At 54.2% G+C, this 24,213-nt stretch overlaps 1 protein-coding gene across 2 annotated transcripts in view; it reads right to left on the bottom strand.

Moving 5' to 3' along the window:
* Positions 1-1,667: 1,667 nt before the first annotated feature.
* The window catches only part of IQGAP3 (IQ motif containing GTPase activating protein 3), a 39,533-nt gene continuing 16,987 nt past the window's right edge, over positions 1,668-24,213 (bottom strand). For both annotated transcript variants that reach the window (XM_046680150.1, XM_046680151.1), the window contains exons 14-38: positions 23,769-23,890; positions 23,505-23,668; positions 22,228-22,318; positions 21,156-21,323; positions 20,923-21,062; positions 20,648-20,818; positions 17,199-17,282; positions 16,989-17,060; positions 16,813-16,882; positions 13,881-14,089; positions 13,042-13,194; positions 12,585-12,748; positions 12,025-12,249; positions 11,012-11,152; positions 9,483-9,567; positions 8,831-9,063; positions 8,356-8,488; positions 8,120-8,222; positions 7,329-7,455; positions 6,160-6,247; positions 5,080-5,292; positions 4,466-4,632; positions 4,054-4,155; positions 3,506-3,614; positions 1,668-2,819 (exon numbers count right to left, since the gene is read on the bottom strand). In XM_046680150.1, coding sequence (XP_046536106.1) covers positions 2,706-2,819; positions 3,506-3,614; positions 4,054-4,155; positions 4,466-4,632; positions 5,080-5,292; positions 6,160-6,247; positions 7,329-7,455; positions 8,120-8,222; positions 8,356-8,488; positions 8,831-9,063; positions 9,483-9,567; positions 11,012-11,152; positions 12,025-12,249; positions 12,585-12,748; positions 13,042-13,194; positions 13,881-14,089; positions 16,813-16,882; positions 16,989-17,060; positions 17,199-17,282; positions 20,648-20,818; positions 20,923-21,062; positions 21,156-21,323; positions 22,228-22,318; positions 23,505-23,668; positions 23,769-23,890 — 3,448 coding nt within the window. In that variant the 3' untranslated portion in view covers positions 1,668-2,705. The remainder of the gene's footprint in view (positions 2,820-3,505; positions 3,615-4,053; positions 4,156-4,465; positions 4,633-5,079; positions 5,293-6,159; positions 6,248-7,328; positions 7,456-8,119; positions 8,223-8,355; positions 8,489-8,830; positions 9,064-9,482; positions 9,568-11,011; positions 11,153-12,024; positions 12,250-12,584; positions 12,749-13,041; positions 13,195-13,880; positions 14,090-16,812; positions 16,883-16,988; positions 17,061-17,198; positions 17,283-20,647; positions 20,819-20,922; positions 21,063-21,155; positions 21,324-22,227; positions 22,319-23,504; positions 23,669-23,768; positions 23,891-24,213) is intronic.

Genomic DNA, 24,213 nt, shown 5'->3' with positions numbered 1-24,213 from the left:
CTTCTCCCATTCTGTTTATTGTCTTTTCATTTTCTTGAAGGTGTCCTTTGAAAGCATAAGTTTTTAGCTTTGATGAAGTCCAATTTACCTATTTTTCTTCTTTCGTCACTTGTGCTTTTGGTGTCCTAAGAAACCATTGCCTAATCCAAAGTCATGAAAATTTATATCTGTTTTCTTCTAAGAGTTTTATAGTTTTAGCTCTTACATTTAGGTCTATGATCCATTTCAATTTTTGTATATGTGTGAGGTAGGGGTCCAACATCATTCTTTTGTATGTGGATATCCAGTTGTGTCAGCACCATTGGTGGACAGACTCATCTTTCTCCATTGAATTGTTCTGGCACCCTGCACTTACATTTTTAATGTTGCCAAATCGTCCTCCAAAGAGATTGCACTGGTGTGTACTCCCACCCATAGAAACTAAGTGCCTGTATCTCAGATTGAGCATCGAAGGTTGGGAAAAGACACTGATGAACTGAAGCTCATCAGAGACCATCACTAGGGTGGAGGAGAGGGGTAGGCTGGAAAGAGTGGCCTAAGAGCCGGGGTTGAAGGAGGTGGAAATGTTTCTCCCGGAGAATAATGCAGGGGAATGTAAATTCTGGGTGGGCGGGCCTCACTTTGAAGCCCTGTTCTGTCCCTGACCAGCTGTGCAGCCCTGGGCAACTATCCAACCCTGCTTACCTCAGTTCCATCATGGGTTAAACAAAGAGGGCACTGCTTACCTTTGTAGAGTTGTTGCGAGGAGTAAATGGATGTAAATATCTTAGCCCATGACAGGCCCTCAATAAGGGTAGCTACTGTGACATTTCTAACTGTGGTGTCTGCAGCTGCGATCATGTGACTGTGGGTGAGCCTCACAGTGGGATAGTGTTGGAGCCATTGGTGAGTGTGAGATTTTTAATGATGACTGATCATGGGTAGAAACTTGGATCCACTGGTATGTGTCAGTGTCACCCAGAGCAAGGCAGTACTTGAAGTCTTTGCTGTGACATGTTAAGAGGGGAAGAGGATGTGACTGAGATTGAATGTGACAGCAAGATAGATCCTGAGTGACAGAATGGAATGGAGTGTGGGGAGGCAGGCTGCACCAGGCAAACTTGTGGGTGCCCAACTGGGGCTGCCTCGGAGTTCAGATGTCAGGCAGGTGTCTGCTGTGCTGTCCCCTTCTCCACAGACCTCCCTCCCTGCTTCCTGAAAGCAGGAAGGGAGAGGGGGCTTTCCTCCTGGAAGGGAGATTTTGATCCGAGTATAGAACCTACAATACCTAAGGAACTGCAGCTGAGGCACCTTTGGCGTCGTGACCCAAGACTCAGGACCAGAACCCTGCTGGGAATGTGTGCAAAACGGGTGGAGTAGAACTCGGACTGGTGTCTCCTCCTCTTGGCTTTAGTCTTCAGAGTGGCCGATAAAAAACAGAATCGAAACCTAAGCATTCCTTCCTCCTCTCTGTGCCCTGGGGGAGGGAAGAGAGGAATAAATGCCACATCTCATTAAGCTTTTACGAGCTTTGGCTGGCAGACTGGGCCCACGCTGGAGGCAGGCAGGGGGCCGGGGAGGTTGCAGGAAGGACTCCCCAGATCTCTCGGGGAAGATCCGTCCCAGAACTGGGAGGCCTGCTCTGCAGGAAACGAAATAAGAGGTTAACAACAGATGTGGGGGGAACAGCTGCTTTTATTAAAATGACATCAGAAGGACAACAGGGACGGGAAGTTGGGTAGATGTGGGGATGAGAGAGAGCAGGGGCAGAGACAAGAGTGCAGATCTATCGAAATTGCCTGGAAGAGTCAGCTCTAAGGTGCGAGAGTCCTGAGGGTGAAGGAGAAAAGGGCAAGACTGCTCTTTGTACCGCATGAAGCCAAAATAATGAGCTCTTAAACATGAGTGCAATCTTATTGCCCCAACCCAAGGTGACTTTATATACAAGGTATAAAAGATCGGCGTGAATATTAGTTTGAATAGGGGAAATGAGAACTCTTTCTCTGAGCTCAAAAAGAAGAAAGACTTAACCATGATTAAGGCTGCACAGTGATCCAGAGTGTAGGGGTGGGAGAGAGAATAAATACCCTAGTGACCCACATATAAAACAGACCATAGACATGGGAGTGAGGTTTGAGGTTAATGGAGGGTCATCTTGCCTATGCCGCCACGGAGGACAACAGCGCCACAATGCCACGTGGGCATTAACAAGCACCGTCTGCCCCGGGGGGAGGCATCGCAGAACAGAGCGGCCTGGGGCTCAAAGGGCAGGAACACGCGCTGCTGAGGAGTGGAGTAGGGATAGGGAGCCCGGCCCTGGCTTTGGGGTCTGCAGAGAGAAGGAAGATGGAGAGAAATCAGGCCGCCAGGGCAGGGCTTGTAATACTGGGCTGACTGTGGGAAAGCAGCGGCAGACACAAGAGCAATAGCTTTCCCAGGCCAAGGGCAGGCCTAGGTTCATACCCTACCATCTGGCTGGAAAACCATCGGGTTCTGGGACTTAAAGGCCACAGAGCCATACCCCGAGGCAAGGCTCACTTCAGCCAGTCAGAGACCCTGCCTGTGGCCAGGTAGACAGGCTCCCCCGAGCCGGGGAGGGGGTGAGACTCCCTGAGCCTCGCCCAGTCCTGAGCTCTGGGTGTCTGCAGGGAAGCGTGGCAGTGAGTTAGTGTTAAGACAAGCATCCAGCGAGGTCAGAAGGGCTTGCATGGCACCCACTGCCGCTGTCACTTCCGCAAGAACTTCTTATTGAGGAGGAAGATGAGAAGGTTGACATTGACCTTGGCCTTGTTGAAGAGTTTCATGACAGCCACACCTTCGTACTGGAGCTGCAGGAGGTCCTAGGAAGGAGGGAAGGGGCAGGGAGGGGAGTCTGAGGGTTCCTCACTGTGGTCCAGCCAGGCGACAGCACACTAACATCTTGGAGCCTTTCACAATCATCCTTGGCACTGGCCACTGAAGTGGGGCATCGAAACCCCACTTTACAGATGAGGAAACCAAGGCCAAGAGAGAGGTACAGTGACTTGACCAGACGTCAATTCAAGCAGAGCCAGGGCTTGAAATCAGTTCTCTCATTCAAAAGGCAAAATAGCAGAGCAAAAAGATTTAGATTTAAAATGACTGCTTCCCTGAACACTGTCCTATGACTTAGGCCAGCTTCTTAACCCGTCAGCCTCAGAGCCTGCAAAATAGGGATAATGCCTCAGAGCGGTGGAGAGGATTAAATGACGCAACGTATAAAGTCCCTGACATGCGATAGGGCTTCAAATATTAATCCTGCTCCCGACATCACCAGCCCACTCCACTCTCCCGATGCTTGGCAGTGGGGTCTGTGTCAGGGCACAGGGACAGACGGGCTGAGCCTGCACAGACCCTCACCCTTCTCTTCAGGAACAGACGATACTGACTGGGTGGGGAACAGAGCTGATGTCATCAGAGGCCTAGGGAAGCGAGGTCAGCCTACTGTCTCTAGGCTAGCACCTAAAGCCCAGCGGGCATCTGAGGGCTCCTGGGAGTGTCCCCTCACCTGATAGTGAAGTTGAAATCGCTCCATGTCCACACCCAGGAACTTGGCATTTACTTCGAACTTTCCCGCCTCATCTCCAGGGGTGATGTCAAAGACCACGTTTCTGAAGCTATCAGGAACAGGATTCAAAATGGGGACCCACTGCCTCTTTCATGGCCCCAGCCTCACTCTTCCATCCACTGCTCTCGTCCTAGGCAGCGGTGTGTATCACCCAGAGCCCAGACTTACCCTCCATCGCTCCCGGGGGGCATAGCCCTTCATCTTCTCCCAATTTTATATCTGCTGACCACCCACAGGTCTGTTATCTGCCCGGTCCTAATCAGCTGTTCTCTTCTCCAGGAAGCTTTCCAGCCTCCTCTGCCTTGGGGTGTGAACTGTGCCAGACCATGCCCATGGCCCTAAACTTTCTGACCACAGGTGTCCTATCCGCCCATCATTCTAACAGCTCCTTCAAGGCAGGCACCGTGCTTCTCCTTCCCTCCCACCGGGTGCAGAGCCCCAGGTTAGCGCACAGGAAGGGTCTGACACCGCCCTCCAGAGACACATACTGAGAGGTGGGAAGATCTTCAATTTCCACCAAGACGCCCTTCTCCAGGAGCTGGGCAGCAGTGTAATGAAGAGATGACTGCTTCTTCCCTTTCCCAGAACTCCTAATTGAAAAAAGGCCCCAGAGAGTTCATCCGCCAAACTCGGTAACACCAAAGACACTAGCTTTCTCTGGGGGCGGCAGGAAGGAAGGCAGATGCCGAGGAAGACTTCTCACTGGTAGATGACGAAGGAGGGGGCTGCACTTGAGCCTATGACTCGGTAAGTGAGACCCAAAGACCAGAGTCAGGAAGGGACCACGCTGTGCTGGGGTGAGATGCCCCTTTCAAAGCTGGTAGGGAGCGGGGCAAAGGTCGACATGGGCAGGGGCGAGAGGTCACAGCCACCTCCCAAGTGCAGGAAGGCAGCACCTACTTGGAGCTGGGGGCCAGGTGGCCCAGGCAGGCCCGGATATACTGGCTGTAGTAGTCGCCCTGCTCCTCATAGAAGGTGGTCTTAGCGCTCAGGCCCTGGAAGGTGGTCTGAAGCTTCACCAGCTCTGCCTTCCGCCGCTGCCGGTGCCTGCGCTGGTTGCGGATGTCCTGGGGTTGGGGGGACCAAGGGAGGGGTGAGTTGGCCCTTCCTGGCAGGAGAGGCTCAGGGCCTGACTCAGGCCCGAGAACAGCCCACTGTGAGGATCTTCGGGAAAAGCAGGAAGAGGAATATTTCAAGGCTGTTTTTCCTGGGAGGAGGACAGTCTGACGGGCTCCATCCCAAGCCCTCAAAGGATGTCTTCAGGACCTCTCCCCTGCTGAGGAGTGACTGTTTCAAAGCTCCTGGATTTTTAGTAAAGAGAGGTGCAAGAACACCCCCTTCCCTGACTAATTTGAAGATCTTTCCTTCAAAAAGGACCCTTTGGAGGTCCCGTGGCCTTCCTCTGGCTGGTGACAATTCTGGGTGGGCACTTACAAGGGAGAGGCCTGCCCTTGAGGGGCCAATGCTAGGCACGTGCACACACACACACCCCCACACAGATCCTAGGTCGTCACCTTGGCCAGTTCATCCACCAGCCCCTGGTAGCCGTCACTGGCACTGACCAACCCCAGGCTCTCGAGTCGGCGCAGGTTCCGCAGGACCCGCCGCTGCTTCTCCGCCAGCGGCAGGAGGGAGTGAGCTGTCAGTGAGCGGTGTCGTCGCAGGGGCTCTGGGGTCTGGGCCTCACAGGCCTGGCGTCGGCACATCAGCCGCTTGTGGGCCGCTTCCTGGGGGACAGAGATGCTGGAGGGATCTACCCAGGCTCTACCATTCTGCCCCCAAGTCAGGGGAGGCCCCACAGGCACCAGCAACAAAGGGAAATGTGGGCACTTGGGGTCTCATCAGGAGAGCCCAGCTTCTGAGGGGCAGGGACGGGGACTGGGGTTGGGTGGCTTGTGAAGAACATCAAAGTGGGACATCTTGGACATGGAAGGACCTCAGCGATTGCCACAGAGGGAGGACTGGCCCAAGGGAGACCCAAACAGAAGCTACAGCATAAAGAATTCCAGATAGACACTGGCTGTGACTTCCCAACCATGGAGCTTTGTGACGGCTCCAGGGTATTTGGGGGCATTTCCCTCCATCTTCCCTGTGTTTGGAGACATGCCTCTGCTGGGTGTCCCTACCTTTTCTCTGGGAAGCCCCTGGCTGTCTTCACTTCAGCTGGCCCAACTTGCCCCTGGCCCCCACGCACTCACCACCCTCTCCTGCCTCCAGGCCTTCAGGGGGCCCACTCCCTCTGCTGAGTCCCCCCTTCGGTTCTCTTCAGGGTAGCTGCCCAAACTGCCTCTCGGCAGCCCCTCCTGGACAGCCGGCACTGACATCAGAGCCTGGCGTCCCTGCAGAGCTCACTCAGGTTCAGTGGGGAGTGGGGACGGCGAAGCGCAGCCCCGGGATCTGCAGGCTAGGGCCGCTCTCCTCAGCCTGTGGGTCTCTGGGGGTCAAGGGCAAAGGCCTTGGCCCTCCAGAGCTCTCATCACTGGTGAGCACAGGTGGGAGACTGTCGGGGGGTTCCAGGGGAAGGACTCAGCAATGCTGGTGGGGTGAGGGAGGGATGGACAAGACAGTACCCGTGGGCTGGCCTGGCCACTCACCTGCTCTCTGGATGCCGAGAGGGACAGGATCTCCTTGAGGGAGTCCCCAGGATGGAACTGCATGATGTCAGCCAGCATCTGCTTGGTGCTGCAGGAGGAGGGGAGTGATGGGGAACAGGGGAAGGGTCTGGACATGGGGTTGGCCAGAGTGCTGAGGGTAAGTGGACCCTGCCCTGCATCATGGCCGCCAGGGATGCTTGGGAAGGGAGAGCGAGCAAGGAACGGGGAGGTGTTGTGAGGAGAATGCAACCCAGGAGGGATACCCAGAGGTGGGTTGATGGGCCTGATGATACAGAACTATCATAGTTCTGAACACACTGTGCTCTCTTGCACCTCTGTGTCCTCTGCCTACAGTGCCTTCCCATAAACTGTCTTCCTTTGAGTCCTTGGGCTGAACTATGCACTTCGTCCTCTGTGAGACCTTTCCCTCTCCAGGTGTCCCTTCTCCTGAGCTCTCAATGCACCTGACACCCACCTCCCTCTTGCTGGCTCTCTGGCTATGTGTCCACTCCTAGCCCCACCCTGCTATAAAACCTTCGACTGCAGAACCAAGCTGAATACCCAGCTCACTTGTTTATTGGGGTGAATGGATGAATGGAGGGGGTTGACTTGTTGGGAGGGACACTGAGGTGATGACTTGAGTCCTCCTCTGCCCAGATGCCCAGCCCAGCCCTCGGGGGGGTCCTCCTTAACTTTTGCAGAACTGGGGGAGCAGAGTTCATGCCCATCTCCTGACCATCACTCTACAAGGACAAGGACTTAGAGCCGGAGCTCACCACCAGCCCGCTGTGAGACTTTGGGCAGGTCATTCAACCTGTTTCTCTCCTCAACTGGAAAGCAGGGAAACCATCAGCTACCTCGTAGTTTGCTTCTAAGATTAAATGATAACGTATACAGGCATTTGGTAAACAGCACAGCAATATGCAAACACCTGTTCTTGCCAGTATCCTAACTGCTCCTTGGCCTTCAGCTACAACACAGCAAACAGCTGAGGTTGCCAGAAGGAAAACAGCTGGGACTGCAGCACGGGGAACGCCAGTTAGGCTTCAGGGAGAACTTTCGGAAGGATAAGAGACCCAGGGAGAAGGTGGAATGGCCACTTCAGAGAGGGCCACTTTCCCGGCCTGAGGGAGCGGCTCAGGGCAGCAGGCCGAGCGGCTCCCGCCCACCTCAGAAGCAGGCTCCGGGCACTGGCGTCATCAGCGTCTGTCTCCAGCCCTTCAAACTTGTTGGTGAGTGTCAGGGACACTTCTAGCTTGCTCAGATCCGTGTTGCCATCTGCAGCTATGTTTTCCCCTGAGGTCAGGTGAGGAAGGAGAGAGACAAACATACACATACGCTCAGATGGGGTCACGGCAAATGCGCTGCTCCATGCGCCCTTCTTCCTGTAAGCCTTCCCACACTGCCCTGTGGCACCACCCTGTGCCCTCAACCCTGATCACTGATGGAAGGGCTGTTACCCACAGAGCGTACCCTTGCGTTACTGGGGATGTGCCTCCGTGACACCCTCAGCCGAGGTGCCCTGGGGGGTGGGGACTGTGCCTCCCTGAGCCTGGAGCCCCTGGCTCTCAGCTGTCTGTCACCACCTTCATCCTGCCCTTCCACCCCAATATGCCAGCTGCCTCCCATTCCACAGCTCCTGAAATCCCTCCTCACCAGAGAAACCTTGTGAGACCCCAAACAGGCCCTAGTCCCTCCACAGCTATCTCACGTGACTTAACTGGCCGTTTATATGATGGTACTGGGTCTCTCCGTTATCAGCCCACTCTCCACATCGGTCTGTGTCCATGTGTCCATTTCAGAACCACAGGGAGGGAGGGTGTGTAACTAGCTGCCTGGCACACATCCCACACTGAACAAAACCTCAAGAGAGGGCATGCTCACATGCCCTGCTCACCTGCTTGTCTGTCCCTCCCGGCAGGCTCCCCCCATAGCCCCAGCTGTGAAGGATGGCACGCACCGATGAGGTCAGGGACAGTGGGCAGCTCTCCAAGGTCCTCCAGGAGCTCATGCAGGGGGTCACGGTGGTCAGGGGCAATCCAGTCCTGGTGCTCCAGCAACAGCTGCAGGACGGAGGGAGAAAAAGAGATGCAAGGTCTGGCCCTGGCCTTTCTTTGAGGGCCAGCCCACCACCCCATGGTAGACTTCCAAAGCCCTGCCCGCCTACCCAGTGCCCCCGTGGTTGTGGCCCCTCACCCTGTGCGTGTTGATCAGCTCCCCCACAGTGATGTACACCATGGGCTTGGCCACAGCCACCATGTCTGAGTACTCGTCCACCGAGAAACGCTCCTCTGGCTCCGGCACCTGGCAGGCTCGGCAGATGAACCTCCTGTCTCCAGAGGGAGGGCATGTGGGTTGTGGGGCAGGCCAGCACCCCTACACGTGTGCTGTTCCCCTCAGCCCAAGCCGACTCTGAGTCTCTGGTCTCGGCTCTGGCCCCTGTGCCCTGCCCTACCCCTCTCCCAGTGTCCGCTCAAGCCAACTTCCTTCACTAGTCCTCCTTTCTCTCCCCTGGGGAGCCCCTGCCACAGTCTAGCCTCTGGCTTGCTAACTATGCTCGTCACCTCTATGCTTCTCTTCCTCACGGATTCCAGAGAAGGGAAGTGGGACGTGAAGGAGGATGGGAAGAGAAAAGGGAGACAGGGAGGAATAGGATGCCAGGACCCAAGACCTGAACTTGAGGTGTGTCTCCTCCAGATAGTCATTCAAGACCCGCAGGTGCTGGCTCTCCCCAGAGAAGGCCTTGCCAGCCGCAGCATGCTGCAAGAGCTGAGCCACAACCCCCAGGGCATGGCGCTGGGGGGGAGCCAGGGCGCCGCCTGCTGCCATGGCCACAATGTCGAAGGCGTCAGGGGCGACTACAGCTGGGTTCAGGAAGCGGTAGTACAGGAGGTTCCCTACCACCTGAGGGCAGAGGAGACTATCTCAGAAGCAGCCTGGGGTCCACCTTGACAGCCCCAGCCCCTCTCCCAGCTCACTCGGCTGGAAGGGACCACCTGGGCCAACCCCATCATTTTACAGAAAACAGACCCAGAGCTGGCAGGCAACTTGCTCAAGGTCATACAGCAAACTGGAGCAAGAGCTAGGACTAGAACCCAGAACTCCCGACAAGTCCAGAGTTGTCCACTCTGTTAGCTCATGTCCCAGGTGCCTTTCCGTCTGCTACCTGAAGCCCTGCTGGTGAGCCAGGGTCTATTTACGGGGTGGAGCATAATATCCTTGGTTTTTACAGCATAGGGCCTTCTGTCCTTTGGTCCTAGTCTGGGGGTTCACAGGCACCGCAGGGTCAGCTCGGGAGGTTGAGGAGGGAAGACAACACTTGCCTTATAGACCTCATTCTCCGTGGCATCGGGGAATTTCTCTGCCAGAGTTGTCTTCAGGACCTTTGCCACATATCGCATCCCATAGCTGGGGACAAAGCAATAGGTGTACTCTGGTTCTGCCCACCTCCACCAGAGTCCAGGGCCTGAGTGCACTCCCATCTCCCTCCACTGGGCTCAGCCGCACCAGAGTTGAGCTCAAGCACCGGCCCTCCACTGTCCACAGCCAGCTCCCTGCTGCCTTCCTCCAGGCAGCTCTGGGCCTTGTCCCTCCCTCCTGCCCTCGAGTCACTACCCAGGACCAGGGCCCTGTCATCCACTGAGCTTGCACAGTCTCCAACCTGGCCTGAGAGTCTCTTCTTTGGCTCCCTCTAGTCTTCCCTGGGGGACACCCCAGATCCCAGTATGCATCCCACCTTCCCCAACAGAGGCACCTTTAGCCTGTACCTTGGGTGTCTGACACTCACAGCTAGAACCCTGTCCCAGGACAGCCCAGGAGGCTCTGAGGTGGCCAACCTTGTCTGTCATCTCGGAACACCCGTGTGGGGCCTGGTTGAGGCTAGAGGCAGGGCCCGAGGAGAACAGTGACCAGGAGAAGAAGCTCCAGTCCTGACTCTACCACTAACCAGAGAGGATGGCTGAGGCTATTTCCTTCCGCTTATCAGTTCGTTCCCTGGTCTGGAAAACGGGAATGATCATCCTTGTCCTCTCTATCTCATAGGCTTTTTGTGAGGATCAAGTTAAAATATGTCTGTGAGAGTAATGTAGAACAGTAGAGTGCTATTCAAATGAGCTAGGCTTCATTACTATTATCATTTTTATTATTCTTATTATGGATGTGCCACCTACAAATTTAATTATATTTGTTTCAAAGATATTTCCACCTCCTAGGGTACCGCAGACAGAAGTTTACAGCTCATTGCATACTTTCTTTATCAGTCCTAGAATGATCTTTGCTGAGCCCTAATTGTATACCCTTAATCCCGTTCCCCAGGTTTGGGGAGTAGGGGCATGAGCTCTGTGGGGTCCCCTCTGCAGCGCCCCCACCTTGCCCCGTGCAGCATTGAGACCAGGAAGGCTGGCTGGCTGAGTGATGATCTAGATGAGACCTGCCTTGTCAGCGTTTTCCATCATTTGCTTTTTAAAAAACACTTATTGACCAAATTTTAAGAAAGGAGAGAACTATAAAGTGCTTTACTGGTTTGAAGTATTTCTTATTTTTGACTTTGTGGACTGAGAGATCTACTTTTTCCCCATTTGCTCTCAGACAATAATACGTCGCCATATTCACTTGAAGTTTCCTTCTCCGGCTCCAGTGATGTCCTGACAGGCCGCACGCAGACCCGTGTGCTGTATTCCAGCTCAGGTCTCTAGCAGGGGCTTCGAGCACTCTCCACCCATCTCCCGGAAGCCCTGGAGCACCCCCAGCCCTGTTTCCCTTCCTGCCTTCCTCCTTTCAGGACTGCTCTGCTCCCACAGTGGCCTGGCCCTCCTGAGATCCCGTGCCCAGGCTGGGGTGGGGTTGCACATACGGAATCTGGTCCACGGATGAGATGATGGCCACAAGGAACTTATCGGTCATGGTGAGGAGGTTGCGGAGGGAGATGTCCAGTCGCCTCTGGACCTCAGGGTGGCTCAAGGCCTGCTCTGGGGTGACATCATAGGGGAGGTGGCTGTGGGCAGAGAGAGACAAGGTGTCAGCCAGAGTCCCCTCCCATGGCCTCCCCTCCCCGGACCCTACCCCTTAAAGTTTCAACAAACAACAGGATTTCATACACACATGCTAAGGGCAGCCCAGCACGCTGAAGGGGATCAGGCCAGAAAAGGAGAAAGGACTCAAAAAGGACTGGAGCAATGTGGGTGGAAGAAGAAGAGAAAAGAGTTGGAGCACCCACAGGATGGAGGAAGAGAGTAGGAGGGAATGGGAAATCCGGAGTCTGTGGAAAAATCCTAAGGAGAACCGGAGGAGACCAGGGCCTCCCTGTATCTAGTCTTTGGAAACTGGGGCAACAGGGAAGACTGGGCCAGGGCCTTGCAGTCCCCCTACTGACAAGCCTGCGTGCCACCCAGAGAAGCCACCAGCACTGTCTGCTCTCCTCAGCAGCTCCATTTCCCTAGTACCTATGCACCTGAGTAATGCCTCAATCTGTAAGGCAGCCCTATTTCTCCTACCATCTCACTTGCCTATTCGTCTGTAAATCTGAATATTCATCTATACCCCCATCAATGAGGAGTCCATATCCCAACTCCCAACAAATTTGACATATCGTTTGCAAGAGCTGATATAGCAATTAAACACATTTGCATATTCATCTGTGCTCATTCTGTGTAGGCACACCAGGTCCAGTGTCATTTACATCAGTTCCATGTTAATTACCAGAGGAGGTCTAAAAGGCTACCTTACTTCATCCTACAGGGTTGGTGTCACATTTGCATAAATCAGCATGCTCATTTATATGCCACCTTCAAAGCACACCGAAACTCCCACAGTGAGGCCCAAGACCAAGTGGATCAAAGAGAGCTCTCCCTCCACCTGTCTGCTCACCTGCGCTGCCCTGTCTGGGCCTCGGTCTGGTTGATCCAGCTCTTGTAGATGTGGACAGGGTCTGTGTGGACACTGAGCGTCTTGTCCTCCAGCACATCCTGGATAACCTTGCCCAGGATCTCCTGCAGGGCACTCTGTCCCCGCCCGTTGCGGTAGAATCTCACCACCAGCCTCACCACTGTTGGATTGCCTGTCACCATGTCCTGCGGCTGCTCCACCTTTGACCTGTGTTGAAGAGGTCATTGAAGCTGTGTAGGACAAATAGCTGCTTTTCCTTTTTGAGATTTTGGCTCTTCAAAGCCTGCTCTGGTGTCCCTCCTCTTAAGAAGCGTCCTGATATCTCTGTCTTATCCTCTGTGCCAACATGTCAGCTGATGTCCTCCTACTGTGCTGTCCTAGGAAATGTCTTACTTACAGTTGCCACACATGAGGCAGAGAAAAGAGGTTTTCTAATTCCATTTCTACCCACAAACCTCAGTAAATGGTCACCTTGTGAAGGAGCCAACAGTGGCAACTCTTAACCCTTTCTCTTCCCATTCCTTTTCATCTGAAAAACCTACTTGATTTCCTCCTGGAGCGCTGTCTTGAACAGCTGGAGCAGGAGATATGCCTCGCGGCGGTTGGAGGCATAATTGTACAGACTGAAAATCACTGACTCCATGAACTTGGTGGTTTTGTTCTGTGGCATCTGAAAGATCAGCTTGGCCAGGTAGATGGGTTGAGTCTGCAAGCAATGGGGAGACAGGAATGGCTGATAATGCACCTCGAGGACTAGTGATCGGATAAAGACAGGCTTTCCTGATGGGAACTTGGAATGGAGAAAGCACTGCCACACTTTCCTGGGGGTACTAGAAACATTCCAGACACACAGGAGGCAGTCTCTTTCTCTGGGGCCAAGGCATTAGGATTGTGGGAAAGGACACCTTACATGGAAGCAAAGGCACAGACGTGAAGGCCTCAAGGTCTCAGACCCCCAGGGGATGGTGGAGTCCTCTCCTTCCCGAGTCCTCTGCTCACCTGGAGCAGGTAGAAGAGGTGCTGGTAAGCTTCTAGTTTCTGCCGTTTCTCTTTGCTCAGCGACTTTAATCCCTTCTGCTTGTCCAGAACCATCATATCTGACAGCTGTTCCTTATTCTTCTTGGTCAGCTTCTTGCAGTGGGAGACCACCTCCTGCAGGGGCAGGGGAGCAGTGATAAACCAGCCCAGGCCAGCACACAGCACAGAAGACGTGGTCTAGAATCAGCGCCTTCAAGAGCCAGGGCTTTCTGTCGTTCAGGGTATTCAAGGCAGAGCCAAGGGAGAGAAACGGTCTAGGGTGAGAAAGGGCCCCTCCTACCGCGCTGAGACTCCATCTGGCACCTCTGCTCTCACAGGGTGAGTCCCTAGAGAGAACTGGGCTGCCAGGCTGAGACACTGTGTCTCGGTTTTAATTAGACTGTGGTACAAATTTGAGGTGCAGATATCACCATATCACTTCTTCCCCGTCACTGCATATTTGTATGGTCATTTACAGTTTAAGGAGTTTTCATATCTGTCTCTACATTTGGCCTGGTGAGGTGGGCACTCTCATTATTCCCACTTTACTAACGAGGAATCAAGCTTAGAGGTTAAATGAGCAGCCTACAGTCCCATCTCAGCAGAGCCGGGCGTCCCAATTCCATGTCCAGTGCTCTTTCCACTAGATGACGTGCCCCCAACAAACTACTAGGGCAGAGGACCACTGAAACAAGGACCTGAGCCAGGTGATAAAAGCCAGACATTTAAAAAATATTTGATTAGCAACCAGAGAATGACTAGCATCACCTCTCCAGAAGCAGCTGGATCTGGGGGAGGGGATGGGCCAGCGGGCCCCTCACCTGCAGGGTGATCCGGTTCTTCACTAGCAGGCCGATCTTGATGTCCATGAGGTTGAGGTCCTGCTCCAGCTGCTGATTGGACCGGATCTTCCTGACCACCTCTTCCTGGAGCTTCAGCAGGTCTGCCTCCGCCAAGAAGTCCTGCTGGCTTTGATTCAAGAGGTGGGCAAATCTGCGTACCACACTGAGAGGGGGATGGCGCGCGTGGACTGGCAGGAAGGGAAGAGGCGTCGGGATTAGACATGCCCTCACCAGAGGCTTCCTCGCCAGCCCCCTATCCCGGTTACCTCACCCTCAGTCCCCATCCTGCTTGGGCCAGCAGGCCCCCAACCCCAGCTCCCTTTCTAACTGGTTCTGCCTGCAGTTGGAGGGCAGTGGCAGCCTCCCAGCCAGTCCTGGCCCTGGGCTCCTTGTCTTATATGCAGGTATGACGTAAGAGCTGTCCTTCCCCTGCCTCTGGACTCACCCCCAACCTGGGCCTATCCCAGGGACCTCCCACAACAAAGTCGGAGCCCTCACTCCCTCTGACCAAGGCCCCCCATTCCAATTTACTCCTCACTCCTGCTCGGCCACCTTACTCTCCTCCTTTATCCCAAGTTCACTTCCATCCATAGCTCCACTCAGCCCCGCCTGCCCCTCACACGACCCTCCTCTGTCAGGAGGGTCTGCACAGCGGGGAGCATGGATAGTGGGACTGTTCAGTGGATTTTATAATATAGGGAGGTCAGAGCTAGGTGGCAATTGTCCTTGAATCTCTTCTGGAATGGGTGTTTGGGCAAAGAGGAGCGTCTGAGCTAAGCTACAGGGCATAACAACAAACTAAGACATATAAAGTTCACTCTGGGACAGAAAGTGTTCTAAGTGCTTTATACACTTAGAACAACCCTGTGAGGTCAGGATACTGTAACTTACTGATGAGATCACTGAGGCACAGAGCGGGTAAGCAACTTGCCCTAGGTTACACAGCTAGTAATAAATGAAGGAGTCAGATGTGAAGATGAATAAAACTAGGCCCTGTCCTTAAAGGCAGTCCAGGAAGGGGACTAAACCAATAAACCACAGTTCACTACAGTGTGGTTAGTGCTTGGAGCAGGGGGACCTTTGGGAAAACAAAAGTGGGCCACCTAAGCCCCATTGGGGAGTGAAGAAAGGCTTCCCGGAGGAGGTGAGGCCCAACCTGCTGTCTATGTAAAGGAGGTGAGAGTGTGTGAACGCAGCTGTTTGCGGGAGTGTTGGAAGTCACTCATGTCTGGAGCACAGTGCAGAAGGCACAGGTGGCGAGGGACAGGGCTGGGGGGCAGTGAGGCCAGAAGTGCAGGGAGAGGCTGGATCACAGAGAGCCTTGGAAGTTGGCGTTAGGAGACGGGACTCATCCCCAGGGCAATGGGGAGTCCCTGACAGGGTTTAAGCAGGAGAGTGACAAGAGCCAAGGGACAGGTTTAATGGGTGAATCTGGCTACTGCACGGAGGGTAGGTCTTCGAGGAGTGAAGAATGGCGGGATCAAAGACAACTGATGCCCTCTTAGATTCGATGAAATACAGCGATAAAGCACATTAATTCATTTAATCCTGAAAACAAGCCTACAAGAGAGGCACTCTCATTATCTCCATTTTATAAGTGAGAAACTGAGGCAGTAAGGAAGTTAAGGAACTCGCCTAGAACCACACAGCTAACACGTGGCAGTGCCCTGAGTGCAGCCTGGGTTAGTGAAATTGGGAGACAGACGTGGGAAAAACAACTTCTTCCAGAAAAACTATAAACGAAAGAGAAGGAAAAGCAGATAAAGGATGGCCAGGGCAGTGGCATTAGCACAACAGTAAGAAAAAAAATAGGAGGGGCCAGGCTGGGGAGGGGTGAGGATGAAAAGCAGCTGGCTCCTGGAAGTGATGGGCCAAGTGTCCGTGGCCGGAGAGGGGCAGACGGGGCCCCTGCAGGCAGGACAGAGTGGGAAGAGGGACCGAGGAGGCGGAGGAGATGACACCTGAACAGTGTGTCCAACCTGAAGCCCAGGAGTGTGGCCTCAGGCCCAGAAAGGAAAGGGGCCTCCTCTTCAGGAAGCCAAGGGCTGGAGGGGAACTGGAGATGGACCCCAAGTCCATTTCATAAAAAGGAGGGGGACCTCCACGGCTGGGCTTCTGGACTTTAAGGACAGGAGCCAAGAGCAGCCTAGAAGGACCTCTTTACGGCTTTAAATGCACTCCCAACCACGGGAAGTACGGGGCAGGACGGGGCTCCCGCAAGGGCTTCTCCGCAAGCTCCCCAGCACCGCAGAAAGAATGCCACACACCTCACCTGGCTGCGTGTGTGCTGGGCCACAGAGGGTGGGAGGTGAAAGAGGCACGGACCAGGGAAGAGGGGAAAGTGGGAGAAGCCTGGGCCTCTAGGGAGAGGAGAAAGATCTTTCTCTTTTTTTTTGGCTTTGGTGGTAGCAACACGAAGATAATCTAAGCCTGGTACAGACATAACCTGGTGAGAGAGGCTTTCCCTGTGATGAGGCTGCTATTGGGGTGGGCAGGGGGGCCTTTGTTACAATCCCTGTTCGACATTCCTGTGCAGACAACCTGTACCTTTCTCCTTATCTGCTGGGCAGCTCCAGGAGGGATATCTAGACCACTCTGATTCTGGCAGAATTCCTATCTCTTGCATCAAACTGGGGAATCCCCAAAGGCAGGAACACATCTCACTCCTCCACCTGCCCTGGGTCCTAAGAAATGTTCAAGGTTGGGGACATCCGCTGTTGATGAGAGAAAAGGACCCAAGAAGGCCAGACAACTTCTCTGAGGCCCCAATTTGTAAGCTGTGGAATGGTGTGACTTTCTGCCTTGCTGACTGTTGAAAGCCAGGAGGCTCACGCAGACAGACACTCGCACAGACAGAGGAGGGAAACCAGGCAGTTTACTTACAACACAGAGGGGACAGCAGGCAGCTCACCTAACATCCTGTAGTCATCCCGGGCTTTCCTGGCTCGGAAGAATGCCTGGATCTTCACAACAGAGTTAACCTGCCAGGAGCACAGGTGGGGGAAGGGTCGCTGGCTGTGCTTGCCTGGTCTCACGGGTAAACGTTCGCTATGTGGACGGGGGATGGGGGGGCAGGATGACACTCACATTCTTCTGGAAGTAGTCCAGACGCCTCTGGTATCTTCTCTGAGCTGCCCACATCCTGGCCCACGCCTGGATCTGGGAGGAGAGACGTGCTACCTCAGACCCAGGCCAAGTCAGCCATCTCCAGAGGTCACAGGGAGGTGAGAGGACTGAAAAACTGTTCCCAGAGGGTCCTTGAAGAGAGATAGGAACCTGCCCAATCACGATAGCTACCTTGATTATGGCGTCTACGTTTGCTTTAAAATACTGCAGCCGTTCCAGATAAAGCTTCCGCTGTCTGTAACCCCGCCAATGAGCCTGTGCGTCAGGAGAGAAAAAGAGGTAACCCCAGCTGGTCTCTGTTGGCCTGAGAGGCTTGTGGGAAAAGCTTCATGCTGGGCTATCCAGGGGAGGGCAGGAGCAGGCAAGTAGAGGGGGAAGGGGAAACTGGCCCTGTTCTCAAAGAACCTCCAGCTTCATGGGGGAGACCAAATGTCTGCGTGTAGCCAACCGTGCCCTCTGCCACACTCCCCGGTCCCAGCCTGTATGCAACACACACATGCACTGTACAATCAAACACACACACCATGCTAACCAACACCTCCTCACAGAAACTCAACCATAAGATACAAGCTTAAAAGATATTATAAAGCATACACCTACTCACCAACTTCACCAAAGCATGCACCATATCCCCCCCAAATTCACTCATACACCCATATAGAGATCACCCACACACTATCAGCCACTCTGTCTCCCTCACATGCACAGTCTGGAGAGGCACACGGTGGCATGGATGGAAAGGGTGTACAGGCACGGAGCTGTGCACCCACCATCTCTGCTAATGGGCAGCAGGTCACTAAAGCTCTGGTAACTCGCGCTTCTCTTTACAACTACACCATCCGGCTCGTTACCCCAGCTCTAAACAAATCTTCCCTGCAAGGTCCCCAGGAATTCAGCTCTCAGTCTTATCAGACTGACTAGTCTGCGGCAAAGGGTCTAAAAGACCATCTCCTCCCTAAATCACGCCGCCTTTGGTCTCTAAGACAGCAATCTCATGGCCCCCTTCCGTTTTGGTCTCTTCCCTAAGGGCCTCTTCCCTTTCATCCCAAGCTTGTGTAAGACGAATTTTCCTAAAGCACCACCGGCCTACGTCTCTCCCAGCCTCCAAGTTTCCAAGAGGTTTCAACCATCTGACCCCTGACTCCCATCTGACCTTCCACAGGTCCCTGCTTAAAGATTCTAGCCACATCAGACATTTCACTTTCTGCTAAACAAGGCTTATGATTTCCAGCCCCTGAACCTTTGTTTATGCCCCCCGCCCCCCAGCCCCATTTCTACCCACGGAGATCCTTTCCGTCTTTCAGTGCCTGTCAGACCTCCCCCGGGCACTCAGGCCCTGGAAGATACTCCGCCACTGACAGTGTTGCATTTGGTGCATTAAGAACATCCTCCTTCAGCCAACTGTCGTCCCAGCCCCTCCTGAAGCCAGCTCTCCTGGCCAGGCTTTCCCCTCAGGCTTACACTGCCCCTCTGCTGGGACAGATGTATAAGGTGCAGCCTGGCCCCACAACACTGCTGTCCACCTTGGAGCCTAGAGGCCAGGAAGCCCCACTTCCATGTGTTTCCTCAGCACTCCTTCCTCTCCTACTCCAGGTACTGCCTGACATACCCTCTGGACAGCTCCGGTAGTGAAAGACAGGGGCCTCCTCTCTGCACCTACCCGCTACCCACCCCCACGTGGCTCCTCCTTAAAGAGGCCTCCCAATCTGGATTGCTTACAGTTCAGGACCCCAACTTGGGTCCCAGCCAGAGTCAGAGCTTTCTGGAGAGTTTAGAGTCTCAGCACACCCAAGTGGCTTCATTTCTGACTCACTTCCCCAGAGCTGCAGGGCAAGTGGTCTGCAGCTCTAGGCCACCTCTCCCTGTCTCTGTCTCCCAGGACCCAGGCCAGAGCCTGCACAGCTCCAGGAGTGGAGCAAATGAACCCTCTGACTATATTCCCTCTTACACTCTTGATGTGGCTTTTCAGCTCCTTAGAGTTGGTGCGAAATTCCAGTCTGGACTCAGGAGGGAGGAATCCCTATGATTCAAACCACTAAATGCTGATTCCTAAGGTTCTGGATTGAGTTCTGGGACCAATGCCCTGAAATGTAACATCTCATGATGGCCATCACCAATGGAGCGCTTACTGCACTGAGTGCTACGTGTAAAGTTCCTACTTAATCCTTACAGTCAGCATATGAGGCAAGTACTGTCATTGTGGATGAGGAAACTGAGTGTGGGAGAGGGCTTAAGTAAGGTGCTCAGGGTCACAGGACCTGGAAGTGGCAGGACCCAGAGGCAAACTCCAGTCTGTGACTCCAAAGCCTGAGCTTTCAATTACCAAACCCCACACGTCCTAGATCATAATCGCGGGCCATCTGCCAGTCTCAGCCCGTGCATCTGTCTCCCCTGGGGTTCTCTGGTGTTGTCTTTGTGTCCCTACTATCACGACGTCTAACATCAACTGTACTCCAGTTCCCTCGAGGGGAGAGACGTGATCACTCATCTGTGTCTCTCACACCCATCTCCCTCCCGTGCCCAGTGCTAAGTGGCAGCCTTTGCAGATCCTGGGCATTCAGAGACATTTATTAAATAAAGTCTCTTTACACTGCCAACTTCTCCACGAGGCCCACCGCGTCACATCTACCCAGGGAGGTCTCTGCTCAACTCCCCTAATTCCTGGTTTGTAAAGTGCCCAGGTCCAAGGCCTATCTTCCCAGTTGGCCCCGTGTCTCAGTTACCTGTGGATTGGTCTCAGAGGTCACATTGGACCCTCCACAGGTTGGAATAATAAAAGTGGAAAGGGCAGGGGCCATCCTGGTGGCACAGCGGTTAAGTTCGCATGTTCCACTTCTCGGCGGTCCGGGGTTCACCAGTTCAGATCCCGGGTGTGGACATGGCTCCGCTTGGCAAAAGCCATGCTGTGGTAGGCATCCCACATATAAAATAGAGGAGGATGGGCACGGACGTTAGCTCAGGGTCAGTCTTCCTCAGCAAAAAGAGGAAGACTGGCAGTAGTTAGCTCAGGGCTAATCTTCCTCAAAAAAAAAAATGTGGAAAGGACTGGCTGGAGAGAAAAGGTGGCAGTTCTGTCCCTAAGGGATCGCACCCTTTTCTGTTTAACCACCACCACCCCTTCACCACTCCTATTCCAGTCAGGAAGTCCTCCTGGCATCTAAACCCAATGTCTTACTAAATCTTATCCCAGTCTCTGTGTGGGGAGCTCAAAGTCGTTCTCGCACCCTCTGCATAGTGATGATGATAGTAACTAGCACTTACACCATGTTCTTGCCTATCTGCCAGGCATTGTTTAGAAGCACTTCAGATATTATCTCACTGACTCCTCGTAACAACCTCGTAACAACCCTATAAGGTACGTGCTACAATTTTCAGGTTCCTATTGTTTGGGTGAGAAAACTGGGAAAGAATAAGTAACTTGTCAAGGTCACACAGCTCATAACTGGTAGAGCCAGGATTCAAACCCAGGTCGTCTGGGCTCCAGAATCCATGCTGTTAGCCACTACTGTTCAGAGGCCAAAGAGCATCTTAACTCTACTCAGCAAAAAGGAAGTAGGAAGGAAATCCTGGAACTCAGATAAGTCCAGGCCCTGAAGACTTAGGGAGCCAGAACCTGTCACCTGGATCTTGATGACTGCCGGGAGCCAGGTCGTCAGAAAGTGGGAATGCTCAGCAAACGTCTGCCGAACCAGGAAGCCACGGAGGCGGGCCTGGAGCTGGATGACGAAGCCAACATTGGCCTTCCAGAGCTGTTGGCGGTCGTGGGCAGTGGTGACCTTGGTGACAGCTGACTGTGGAGGCAGGAGAGAGGGACTGTGGTGTCCTGGTGGGTAGGAGCCCCTCCCACAGGGAACCCCCAACCATGATCCCCCTCCCTCGCAGGGGTCCTGCCAACCTGGATCTCCTCCCGAGTAAGGTGGGAGGTGTTGAGGCGGCAGCCGGGGGGTCGCTCCCAGGTCCCCTGGAAGGTCTGCAGATGGAAGTAGTAGGTGGTGCCATCCTTCATGTCATGTTGAACCCAGTAAGCTGCGTCCCCTAAGCAGAAGCCAAGTAAGCAGAGAAGGCTCAGAGGAGGCAAGAGGTGGTAGGGGCAGAGAGAGGAGCAGAGGCTCAGGCTGGGGCCATTACCTGGGCGCGGCTTCTTTGCCATGGCACTTTCCAGGACTCGCTGGTAGCCGGTGGCACAGTCGGGAACCACTCCTCGGAGGGCCACGGTGGGGTTCCTTAATACCCGCTCTGTCTGGGCTGCCTTGCCCTCCTTGATGGCCTGATTGATGGCGGCCACACCAAGAGCCACTGACAGGGGCATCAGGAGGGAGCAGTCAATCCTTCCCTGAGTCCCTCCCATGGGCCCTGTCCTGTCCACGGGGGAGAGATTCAGAGGAGGACACAAAAACACCCCGTCTGATACAGGGGACAGGGAACATCCCAGGATGGAGGCAGACACAGATGAAAAGAAGCAGCACACAGCTGTGCTTGGAGGAAAAGGTAGCAGTCATGGAAGGCTTCCTGGAAGGAGGCAGCATGGGGCAGGGCTAGGGCTTGGTAAAAGGAAAGTCAGCTCGGACAGAAGCTCAAAGGCAGGCTGTGGGCAGAGAACCTCAGGACAGCTACTTAGGAGGAGAATAAAGTCGAAGAAGTGGGAGTGGTTGATGCAATACCTGCCTTCCAGGCACTCACTGACAGACAGATGGACAGAGGGCCTCCAAGCACTGAGAACTAACACCATCAGCACCCCACACCAGAACACCAGCGTCTCTTTGCACTGATCCTGCCTGCTTTTTCTCAAAGCCAACCCCTCTTCTCCACCCTTAAGACTAAAGATTCTCTAGCCAGGGCTGATCGTGAGAACCCAAACTCAAGCTACCAGCAGAAAATGGGATGGATTTTTGGCCACCACCTGACTTCACAGGCTCACATTGTAGGGCAAAGCGGCCACAGGAAGGCACAGAAGGAGGCAGCGGATGGACTATGGGCTCTCAACTCCTGAGGATTTCCTGCCCAGCTGACTGCTGGGAAATCCATCCTATGGTCCAAGCAGCAACCCTCCTATTCTGACTCTGGCCCACCTCCCCACCGAGGGTGAAAGGGAGAGGGAGGTGACTGGGGAGGCTACTTGATCATCTGGGCTCTTGCTGAGCCCACATCGCCTTCCCTCCCTTCCACTCCTGCAGCTACCCCACCTCCCCGGCCCATTTACTTCTCTGAGCTGTGTTTGTGTCCTGATTGGCTCTAACCACTTCCTGGCGGATTTCTTCCAGCCACAGCACAGCTCCAGGATCCCCTGTCACCTGATAAATTGAGGAGATGGGAAAAGATGAGAGCCCAGGGAGGTCTCCCCAGGCTCCCAGGCCTGTTGGAACCAACCTGCAGCACTCGGTATCCCCCAGCTTCTCAACAGCTCACTTCCTGCCCTCGCGCCTCAGCCACGTCCAGGGGGAGCCCACGCTGCAGGCTCCACCTCCCTGCCCCTGCTCCCCATTCCCCTCTGCCACCGTTCACACCTTCTCAGGCTGATCCTGACCCTGACCGCCACTTTCTCCTTCCCATTCCCACTCAGTACTCCTCTCCCACACAAGGTGACGGGCAGATTACGTGCAACCACAGGTCAAGTGAGCCTGTGCCTGCCAAATTGTCAGGCTTGTTCCCTCCCTGGCCTCACCCAACCCCAACCTAGACTCTTCTCCTTCCCAACTCTGCTCATTAACAGAGTGGACTTTCTAAACTAGCATTTGAATAAGCACTATGTGCCAGGCAGTGTTCTAAAGCACTTTGCCATGAACATTAATAAGGCACATAGAACAATGTCTGACACGGAGTGAGGACTCAACCAACGTTAGCTGGTTCTACTGTCATATCATCTCACTTAAACCCCACAACTCTGAGATAAGTTCACTACTATTACAAATTTGTAGGTGAGGGGACTGAGGCAGAGGGGTAAGTAACATGTGCAGGGTCAGCCTGCCAGGATGCAAACTCAAGTAGTCCGGGTCACGAGTTTTAGCCCTCAACTGCTCTCTAAACGGCCACATACTCAGGGAATTACAGGCCAAACCCTGCCGCCTTCTTCAACTCATCCGATTTCCACCCCCATTGCAGGAGGTAGGTAGGACCAGGGCATGTAGTGTTCTACGGGTGAATAAGCAGAGCTCAGAGACATTAGGGATTTGCTAGGAGTCACATGGTCACTAAGTGTCACAGCAGAAAATCCAACCCAAGTTCTCTGGCTCCCAGGCCTGTGCTCTTCCCATGCACAAGGCCCCCAACATTCTCTCTGTGCTGCCAACTAAGCTCTGTCCAGTGCTGGCAATGGGAGCTACCTTCCCCCATCAGACCGGAACCCCTCCTGCTACCCACCCCGAGAAGGGACTGTGTCCATTCCACAGGGGCTTTCCCACGGTGCATACTGGGCACAGCTCTACCCACAGGGGATGTTCTTCCCGCTCCGGTGACCAACCCAGCCCACCCGAACCTCACCTGGGCCTTCTGCCTTTTGGCTGCCACAAGGAGGAGATGGTACCGAGGGGCGACAGGAAGGCTGACATCGTCCAGGCCAGCCGCTGGAAGCAGCAGGGCAGACAGGGTCTTCTCAGGGCTGCCCTGGTCCAGGGCCTCATTGATGAGGCTGAGCGCAAGGACTTCTGGGGAAGAGAGATCTAGGTAGGCAGAGCCCCAGACTTATGGCTAAGGGATGGGCTGCCTGTGTTGGGCCGTTTTCTCCCAGCCCCAGACTCCACTCACGATCAGTCTCTTCCTGGACCTGGGCGTTGACCTGGCTCACAGTGGCCTGCAGGTCATTCCAGCTCAGGAAGGTCCCATCCACTCCACGCACCTGTCGCAGCTTCACCAGAGCATCAAAGTAACTGGCAGCAGGGTGAGAGAGAGAGCAGTGAGCAGCGCGTGTATCATCAGCCAGAAGTCAGGGGAAAGTTTTGAACTACCCTCCTCACTCAGCCGCCAGGACATCACATTCTGCTGGCTCTCTTCTCACCACACAGGTTGTTCTTTCTAAGCCACCTGTGCTGGTTCCTCCCTGACCTCTAAACATCAGAGCATCCCAAGGCTCAGTCTTCAGACCTCTTCTCTCTCCATATTCTTATCCTAGGTGATCTCACCTATCCTCATGGCTTTAAACACAATATTCTAAGGACTCCCCAAAGCACACCTCTAGCCCATTCATCAGTCC

This window comes from Equus quagga, chromosome 13, assembly GCF_021613505.1.
Source record: "Equus quagga isolate Etosha38 chromosome 13, UCLA_HA_Equagga_1.0, whole genome shotgun sequence".
Lineage (NCBI taxonomy): Eukaryota > Metazoa > Chordata > Mammalia > Perissodactyla > Equidae > Equus > Equus quagga.
The sequence above is the reverse complement of the archived record's forward strand: the minus strand, read 5'-3'. Positions and strand labels throughout refer to the sequence as shown.